The sequence below is a fragment of the Gavialis gangeticus genome, unplaced genomic scaffold (assembly GCF_001723915.1).
Source record: "Gavialis gangeticus isolate Ggan-Ray unplaced genomic scaffold, GavGan_comp1, whole genome shotgun sequence".
Taxonomy (NCBI): domain Eukaryota; kingdom Metazoa; phylum Chordata; order Crocodylia; family Gavialidae; genus Gavialis; species Gavialis gangeticus.
The window spans coordinates 111,546,337-111,556,325 of record NW_017728992.1 but is presented as its reverse complement, the minus strand read 5'-3'; the positions used below and the strand labels follow the sequence as shown (position 1 = coordinate 111,556,325).

The following is a 9,989-nucleotide window of genomic DNA, read 5'->3' as shown; positions in this document are numbered from 1 at the left end:
AGGGGGCAGCAGGGCAGGCCCTATGAGGAGAGGCTACGGGACCTGAACCTGTTCAGCCTCCACAAGAGAAGGCTGAGGGGGGAGGGGCAGGGAGAGGAGTTGGTATAAATTAAGACCTGACCTCACAAATATTCAGACAAATATTAATTGTACTAATATGACTAAATCTGACTGACAACAATAGGACTACTCACTTGGCTAAAATTTTAAGCGTTATATACAGTTATAGCATCAGAGGTAAACTTTTATTTTTAATAGGAAGGTATCTTGCATCACATCTTCCACTTCAAAATATAATTGCTTCAATGCAAATAAATACAGAGGTTTACGTTTTATATATACACACACACACACACACCACGTACACATGCGTTGGCTTTTTAAAACATGCACTGGCCAGATTTTTCAATAGTAATATAACATAAAGCTCCCAAACACATACATGGGTACATAAGTGATTTTAAATACTAAGTCTTATTGACAAACTGCACAGCTTAGCTGAAGGATTTCAGGTTTCTCAATTCATGGAATGTCAGTAGTGGTGTTGGCTGCAAATAAAATGTGTGCTATTTGTACATGAATTCTGTTTTTTACTTTGCAATGAGGCTTTGGGCTTTATTTTTCTACCATAAATCAGCATTTTAAATAAGCACCTTCTCAGTAGGGACAAATTCTATGAAAGCTGAAATTCTGCTAACAGTAAGGTTTGCTAGAGGAAGCAGTTGCCTCTCATGAAGAAATGGTTAACTGTATTGTTCAGGTACTCTCAACTGCAGGTTTTCCCCCTTTCTTTCCTCCTAGAAAATAGCCAAAGCTCCCTCTTACTAACCACTAGCAAGAGAAAGGTGAGACTGAGTCCAAGATCTATTAAAAACAAAAAAAGTTGTCAGTTTTAAATCTAGAGAAAAGGTTCTGCCTCTAGCACTATAGCAAAGATGTCCCAGTCAGAGACCTAAGTTGGGCTGACTGACCAGGGACTTCCCAAAAGGTTATTCCTCCCCCCTCCCACCCCCAATCCTGTACTCACCGATAAACATATCCACTCCTCTCCACAGGCTGCTCTCTCCCTTGTGCTCCCCACACCTACGTGCTCCAAAAGTGGGCCGGAAAGCAAATTTGCTGTGATGCATCTCCTGTGATTCACCAGTAGCTCTGCCCTCTGACCACATCCTGTGATCTGGCAGAGTTCTGTTCAGCTGAATCACAGGAAGGTTAGCAGAGCAGACATCCACTCTGCCCCTATCTCCACTCTAGCAGTCAAACTTCCCTTACTGCTTCCATTCTCCACTCCCTGCAGCCCAACTCCCAGCCGTGTCCCATACCCCCCTAGTACATCCAATCTGTAAACCTATAAATGTTTAGAGGCAAAAGTATGCTGATAAAGGAGTACACTGCTAAACACAGGCATGGATGCGTGTAAACACATGGGGCATTTATACACATAGTTTTTGGTCCCACGATGCAGCGGAGATCCACCGCTTTAGAGCAGCAGACTTGATTAATCGCTGACATGCACTGCACTGCATCGCATGCAGTCGTATAAGCAGCAATATACGCATTAGTATGGAGAAAATGTTGGCGGTGCGCTTTTGAATGAAAGTATCTTCTATGTGTTTTAATTCAAAAGCGTTTTTCTCAGCTCTGATGCACATTTCGCCACTTATACAACTGCAAGCATTGCAACATTGGGCGCTTTTCAAAACACGTGGCACTCTCATGTGGAAAAATGCCCATGATGAGAAAATGTAGCTCTGCAGGATTCTGCAATAAGGCAGAACAGTAATAACTACTGACAAGACTACAAAATGGATAGCTATATCCCTAGCCTAAATACACAGCATTTTTTTCCCCATGAATGCAAACCCCTAGAGCACAGATGTTAAACTCACCCTTACCCACAGGCTGGATCTGGACCATCAACCCCCTTGCTGCTGGCATGCATCCCCAACGTGGCTCCACAACTGGTAATTCAGCAGCAGGACCCACCCCTACCTAAACCTTTCCTGAATTCCCAGACCCTCTATGGCTATACAAGTCACTTGACACATCCCAGAAGGATACATCCTGGACTTGGAAGAAACAAAGCTTGCATCAGTACAATTTTCTCCTGGTGCAGTACCCTCAACAACATGGGTTTGGAGCACTAGAAGGACTTCAGTTTAGTTACCCCACGACAAGTTTCTCTAGTCAACCAGGGGTGGTCAACGCACAACACACATGCCACAAGTGGCAGGGGCAGCTGGTGTGCATGGTATGCGAGCCCCAGGGACTCAGTAAAGGGAGGGGCTGGAACAGAGGTAGGGGCTTTGAGCCTCCCCCAGTTACCATCTAATTCAAGACTCCTTTGGATTCTTGCACTGTTTCTGGGAGGGAAGAAAGACTTAACTTGTAGCAAGTCTGCCCAAAATGTTGGCCACCGCACCCCTAGCCCATATAAGCTTTTAGTTATTTCCCAGGCCCTGCCTGCACATCCACATCCCAGATTTTAGCTTTGTCTAGAAACAGTGCAATAAACTTGTATAAAATACAGGTTTTCCTCGCTTTATGTGGGTTCTGTATATGTGAATTCAATCCTATGCAACGACCCTTTTTACATCCAAAATTCATTATATGTGAGGTAAATTCATTATATGCAAGGTAAGTCTGCAGGGGAAAGGGCAGGGGAAGGGGCGCAGCACAGCCCAGCAGCTGCAGGCAGGTGGCAGTCTGTTCCCAGGGCTGCAGCAGGAAGCAAAGCAGAGGGAATTGTCAGTGACTGTGGGGCGTGGGTACATGGCTCTTGCTGCTGCTACATGTACCCCGGGAGGGCTGCGGGCTGTACCAGGCTCTTCCCAGGGGATGTGGGCCACCGGATCTGCATGCAGGACAACGGCAGGCTGCCACTGCAGGCTGGTGCCAGCACTGGGCTCTTCCCGGCAGGGGGCTGAGCCACACTGCACTTGGGATGGCAGTGCCGGGAGGGGGGCTGCAGCCACCCCAAAAATTCTCTATAGCCCCACCAACTTCCCCTCCCAGAGCTGCTGCCGCCCTCCCCAAGTGCAATAACCCAGCCTCCTGTTGGGAAGAACCCTGTGCCACTGTTGGCCCTAGCCCATGGCAGCAGCCTGCCCTGCTCCCACATGCAAATCTGGGGGCACACGCCCCGAAGAAGAGCCCGACGTAGCCCTGCAACCCACAGCCCTCCTGGGGTGCACGTGCAGCAAGAGCTGCACCCCCCTCCCCATCCCGCACCCCGCGCCCACTGACAGTTCCCTCTGCTTTGCTCCCTGCTACAGCCCCAGGAGCAGCCAATGACACCTGCCTGCAACTGCTGGGCTGTGCCGCAACCCTGCCCCCTTCCCTTGCCTGGCCCCTGCCCCACTTCCTCCCTCACCATCATGGGAAGATATCCCTATTTGTTACCCCATAAACTGGGTTCCCTTTATGTGAATTCGAGTTACGTGCTGTTTTCCAGGAACACACGCACCACATAAAGGCAAGGGAAACCTGTACAGACCAGGGGTGGCTAACCTGTGGTAACCGAGCCAGACGTGACACAGGCTACCTCTGCACCAGGCAGCAGATCAGGGAGGGAACAGGCAACACAACCGCAGATAGGGAAGAAAGCAGCAATCAGAGAAGCAAGTTGGAAAGAACTATAAAGCAGAGCAACAGATCAGGACAGAAAAGGGATTGAAGTGGTACTCAGAGAGGTTATGGGGCTAATTTGAGGCATAACTGCCAAGAAGTGTGGTCCCCCCACTGACAGACATTTAAAACAGGTTAACTCATGCTTGATCCATTGTACATAACCCTTTATACCAGGGGTGGGCAAAGTCCAGCCCACAGGCCAGAATGGGCCCATAGCAGCTCCATTTCCCAGCAGCCCCTGCAGCAGCAGCTCCTTCTGGCTGCCAGCCACAGCCTTACTGCCTGGGCCTCCCAGCCCATCTGCCTTGCACCCACCACCAGAACCAGGACCCACATGGTTAGGGCCAGAGAGACCCCAAAAGCTTGAAGCAGTGACAGCGCGGGGCCAGGGCAGAGTCGCAATCCACAGTCCACATGCCCCTGTGGCAAGTGAAGGCATGGGCATGCAGGGAGCAGATCATGGCTCTTCCGCAACCCTGTGCTGTCATTGCCCCAGGATCCCAGCCCTGAAGCAGCAACCCACCCAGCTCCTGATCAGTCTCCACGAAGACCTTGGGAGTGAGGGGCTATAACAGAGCAGGGCTAGGGCAGAGACCCAACTCTGCAGCCCCAAAGTGTCACAGCCCCACTACTCCCAAGGTATCCATGGAGACTGGCTGGGAATCACACAGGTAGGGACTGCTGGGAAATGGAGTCCAGCCATCTGCCAAATCCACCATTTTGCCTACCCCTGCTTTCTATATTAGGGAATTTCAGTGGCATCCCTTAGATAAATTTTCAATTGATAAATGCAATCAGCGTTTCTAATATAAACTAAACCTCTGGTAACTCAAAAGTTGATACACTGCATGTTACACTAATATAAACTTAGAAAAAACTCTATCCATACAAGAAAAGAGAACATACGTTATTAACTCGCTTATCATTCAAGCACAATGCATGTTCTGGTTGAGGGTGGATGTGTGAAGACCAGGACTGGTGGAAAGGAGGTAGCTGAATTTAAAGATAATTTGTTGAATGAGGCACAGACATGACACTGGATGGTTTGAGAGCCTGTTGTTATTAACACTGGTGGGTTATGAACAATGACACATTCTGAAATTTGACAGGATGTTTTATTAAAATATTATATTTTATACAACAAAATTGGGCCATAAAGGAAGCATTAACAACAGGTCCAGAGTCTGTCCAAATGATTTCAAAAGCACTTGCGAATTAAATTCAGATCAACGCTTTTTTTTTTAATTGAGGTCTTATAAAAATTAAGTGAAATGTTTCCAACATGCCTTTTTTAATGTTCAACAAAATCAAGTCTTAAAAATATACTTACAGAAACATTACAACTCAGACTGAAACCAACTATATAAAAAATAATTAAGTCAATGTTTCAGTGTCCAAGTACAGAAAAATTATAAACAGTGTAGGAAAGACACAAAGCATATCTTAAAAATTCATCTGAAAGTCTGAAGTGGCATTAGTTGCATGAAATCACAAAACAGAGCTCCAAGGAACCTCATAAAGTCATCTTGTCCCACTCGCTATGCAAAACAGAACTGTCCTCAACTAAATAATCTTAGCCAAGTGTCTGTCCAAGCTCCTCACGAACATTTCCAAGGATGGAGATTCCACAACTCCTCCAGGTAGCCTGTTCCAAGGCTTGACCACCCTCACAGTCAGAAGTTACTCCTAATCTCCAATCCTAGTTCTTTTAGCTTTTCCTCATAAGTCTGGATTGATCCCTAATAATTTCTATTGCTCTGCATTGAACTCATTCCAATCTGTCTGCATCTTTCTTGAAGCATGGGGTGCAAAACTGGACACGGTACTCCAGGTGAAGCCTCACCCATGCTAGAGAGAAGAAGAAACACTTTCCTTGATTTGCAAGCGATGCTCCTGTTGATACAGCCCAATATACTCCTGGGCTTTCTTCCAAGAGCATGCTGTTGACTCATATTCATCTTATGGTCCACTGTATACCTCAGGTCCTTCTCTGCAGTACTGCAGTCTGCCAGTCATTCTCCAGTCTGTATTTATGAATACACACATTCTGACCTAAGTACAGGACTTTGCCCTTGTCCCCACTGAATCTCATCTGACTGATTTCAGACCCTCTCTCCAGTCCACCCACATCATTCTAGATCCTAGCCCTGCCCTCCAGAGCATTTGCTATTCCACTCAACTTGGTGTCATCCTCAAATCTGCTAAGCATGCATGCAATACATCTAGATCATTTGTGAAGATGCTGAATGATACCAAACCCAGAATCCACTCAACAGATCCCTCCCGTCAACTAGACTCTGGGTGCATCTACACATTCATTAGTGTGCTTTAGGTAATGAATATTAAGTCTAGTACTTCCAGGCACTTTCACACATGCTCCAGGGGTAGAAGGAGCAGACAGAACTTTAATTAGAGTGGCTCCAATAGCCACTCCAATTAAAGCACTGCAGCATCTCATGTATCAGCATCCTTGTGCTTCAAAATGGCAGCAGGGGTGCTTGTGCTAAAGCTCATTCGACAAGCTTTAGTTCAAGTGCTTCCTGCTACCATTTTGAAGTGCAGGGACAGTGATACACGAGATGTGGGAGGCTGTTGGAACACAATAATTACCATGCTGGAATAGACTTAATTAATCAAATCTGCTCCAACACCTGTAATTACAATGCATTGGAGCATCCTTCACCCTCACGTACAGGCACTCTCCATTGTAAGGGACTAGAAAAAGGTGCATTAACCTATTTTAACATGCATTACCTAAAGAGCATTTTTTGTGATGCTTTAATAAGCATTAGGATAAGCTAAAGCACATTAAGGCACATGTGTATATGCACCCACTGAGCTATTGATGGCTGCTTACTGAGCACAATGATCCAAAGTTAGGTATTTGCCTTACAGTACTTTAATCTGTTCTGTATTTCCTTAGTTTGTTAATGAGAATGTTGTGGGAGACACTATTAAGTACCTTTCTTGACTTCAGCACAGCTTATCACATGCACTGCTCTCCTCCATCCACAGAGCCGGTTGCCTTATCTTAGAAGGAAATCAATCTGGTCAAGCTTAACTTGGTTTTAGTGAATCCATGCTGGCTCTTCCTGATCACCTTGTTCTCTTCTAGGTCCTTCACAGTAGACTTGCTCCATGATCCTTCCAGATATTGAGATCAGGCTGACTGGTCTATAGTTACCTGGATCCTCCTCCTTCCATTTTTTAAAGATGAGAACTAGATTTGCTGTTCTCCAATCATCCAACACCTCACTCAACCTCCACACAAGTTCTCAAAGAGGATAGCCAATGGTTCTGAAGTTATCTCAGCTACTTCCTTCACTCTAGTGTGCATGCCACTTGATGCTGCTTACCTGAAAGCAGCTAGCTTCTCTAAGTAATCTCTAATTTGTTCTGCCATTACTCTTGATTGGCTTCTTCCCTATCTTTTCTGCCAACTGAGCACATCACCTTGTAGCTGACCCTATTTATGAAGACTGAAATAAAAAACAAAGATTAAATACTTCAACCTTCTCTGCCTCATCCATACCTAGATTGTCTTCTGCATTCCTTAAGGGAAAGAATGCAGAAGGCAATTCCTATGGTTTCATTCCTATGGTTTCTCTGGTCTTTCTCTTACTTTTGACAGTTTCAGAATCCTGTTTTATTGCCTTTTATGTCCCTTGCTAGCTGCATCTTAAGTTGTGCCTTGGCCCTACTAATTTTCTCCTTGCAAACTGTTTGATACTTTTACTCTTCCCTGCTATTATAACCAAGTTTCCACTTTTTGTAGGGTCTGGGGGGGTTTTTTGGTTTTTTTTAAGTTTCAACTCATTGAAAAGACGGCTGTCTCATTAGGCTGGCCTCCTGTTGCACTTTCCGTTCATCTGCCACATTGGGAAAGCTTGCTCCTCTACCTTTAATATGGCCTCTTAAAAAAATACAGCCAGCTCTCCCAGACTCCTTTTCCCCTCAGACTTGCCTCCCAGGGGATCCTGCCTCCCAGTTCCCCAAGCTCGTTGAAATTTGCTTTTCTTAAGTACAGCCTCTTTATTCTGCCGCTCTCCTTCGGACCTTGATCTCTATCATTCTGCAGTCACCGATACCCAGTTTGCCTTCTATCTCCACATTCTCAACCAATTCCTCCCTGTCTGTGAGGAGCAAATCAAGAAGATCTTCTTCCTACTTGGTTTCTCTACTATCTGTATGAAAAAGTTATTCCAACACACTGCTGTACCTCCCTCCCAACAGATGTCCCAATAATTGAAGTCACCCCTGAGAACTCAGGCCTGAAATTCAGAAACTTCTGTTAATTGTTTAAAGAAGACCCCGTCTACCTCCTCCTGGTTTGGTGGCCTGTAACAGACACTCACTACGACACCCCTCCTGTTGCTCCCATCTCTGACCTTTGCCCAGAGGCTTTCAACAAACCTACCTGCCACTTACTACTGCTTTGTGGCAAAACATCATAGCAGGCAGCATAAACCACCCTCTTTTCATAGGCTTATCTTTCTGGAAATAGTCACAGTTCTGCTCAAAATTTCCCTGAGTACTGTGGTGTCTCCAAAATGTTCTGCCTACACAATGCTTCAGCCATTTGAGTTCACTGAAGGATACAAATACATGCTTTTTATTTATTCATTTTTAAACTAAAACTTTCTAACACCTAAAATCCTTCAAATATTACTACGTTTGCTTGGCCTGGAATATTATATAAAATTACTTTAGCAATTGTCTTCTTAGCTACAGTTTTAAGTATTTCTAATGCAACTCACTGTGCTGAATGGGATATCATATTTTCTCGCATACAAGCTCACTACCCCCCAAAAGAAAACAGCTGCTGGAATTTGGGGTGCACAATACAAGCATGACAATCTGGTAAAGGAAGTTTCCTAACTGCAAGCTGTGCTCCACACAGAATAGTAGAATAATAAGCAAGCTGTAACCAGTAAGTTAGAGCTCCATAGCTGCTACTACTAAGCTACTTACTACAAGGAAAGAGCTCTTCTCTTCAATAGCGTTTAGCATATATGAGATCATGCAGCACTGTACTGGTATATTTCATTCCTAAATTTTTTGAGCATTTTTTTTAAAGGTCTAATTCAATGAAGCTGCTGATAAATCATCCAAGTTACTGGCAGCATTAACCGTGCGTTAAATTGAGCTCTGTGATTACAAGTCAGCATTGAGGGTTCTACTTAGGGCTGCACCGAAAGACATTTTTGGGACTGATATCAATAGCCGATTTTTAAGGATGTATATTGGCCAATACCAATCCAATTTCTGATACGCAGCCCGGCAGCGTGAAGAGCAGTGTCCAGCTGGTAAGTCTGTTGTGGTAGAAGGGGTGGGGGAAGGGAAGGGGTGTGGGGAGGCAGACCAAGGCCACTGCAGTGAGGGAGGGAGTGGGGCTGGGGGTGCAGGATGCAGCCACCGCTCATCCAGGGCATGGGGGAGGTGGCTCCCCTGGCTGCACACACCCTGGGAGGGCATGGGGGTGGGGCATGCACCACCGGATTTGCACATGGGGTGCAGGCGGGCTGCAGCTGCAGGCTGCACCAGGCTTTTCCTAGTGGGGGTTGGGCCAGCTGCACTCAGGCCTCCACACCCCTTCCCTTCCACCACAACAGACTTACCAGCCAGATGCAGCTCTCCATGCTGCCACGCTGTGCTCCTTGCCACCTATGTGCTGCACTGCAGCTGCACACTGCATGGGGTATTTATTGGCCAAATTAGACAAAAAAAGCCAATTTCCGATACAGTCAACTTCCTTTACATTGGTACTGATCCAATATTGGATTGATGTATCAGTGCACCTCTAGTTCTACTCATTTCAAAATGAGAAACAGAATAAATGCACTGTACATTCTTGAAAAGGCTGTAAAAACAGAAAAATGTGCACTTTTCAAAACTAGTCTGACTGCCATATATTCATTACTTTGGTACAAATGCAATGAGTTATTTCAAAAGGTGGTTTGGACTTGAATCTACCTGCCACATCTTATCTTGGTTTTCCAGTTTATATGCAACATCTTCAGAAAGTGTACCTTAAGTTCAGTGAATATTCATTATCTCCACAATGTCCTAGCTTAGAAACCCTAAATGTGGTTTGCTGGCCTTCCCGAAAAGCATCTTTTCGTTTAGTGTTTCTCAACCCGTGGGTCATGACCCAAAAGTGAGTTGCAAGAATATATGAAAGGGTTGCAAACAAACTTTAGAAATGGGTCAACAAACTTTAAAAATGATTCTCCTTTAAAAGGAGAAAACCATAGGAAACCATGGCTTTTCTCTGGCAAGCTGGCAGAGTTCCAAACTGCAAGGGGCTGCTTTGGGCTCCCCCTGCCCCACACCTTCCCACCCCCCTGCCCCACACACCC

General features: G+C 45.5%; 1 protein-coding gene across 4 annotated transcripts in view; it reads right to left on the bottom strand.

Moving 5' to 3' along the window:
• UBE2V2 (ubiquitin conjugating enzyme E2 V2) overlaps positions 1–9,989 on the bottom strand; it is a 46,444-nt gene that overhangs the window by 30,759 nt on the left and 5,696 nt on the right. For 2 of the 4 annotated variants that reach the window (XM_019527002.1, XM_019527012.1), the window contains exon 1: positions 1,028–1,184. The exons of the other annotated variants lie outside the window; for them this stretch is intronic. In XM_019527002.1, coding sequence (XP_019382547.1) covers positions 1,028–1,169 — 142 coding nt within the window. In that variant the 5' untranslated portion in view covers positions 1,170–1,184. Of the gene's footprint in view, positions 1–1,027; positions 1,185–9,989 lie in introns of those variants that run through there. 4 annotated transcript variants of the gene reach the window in all.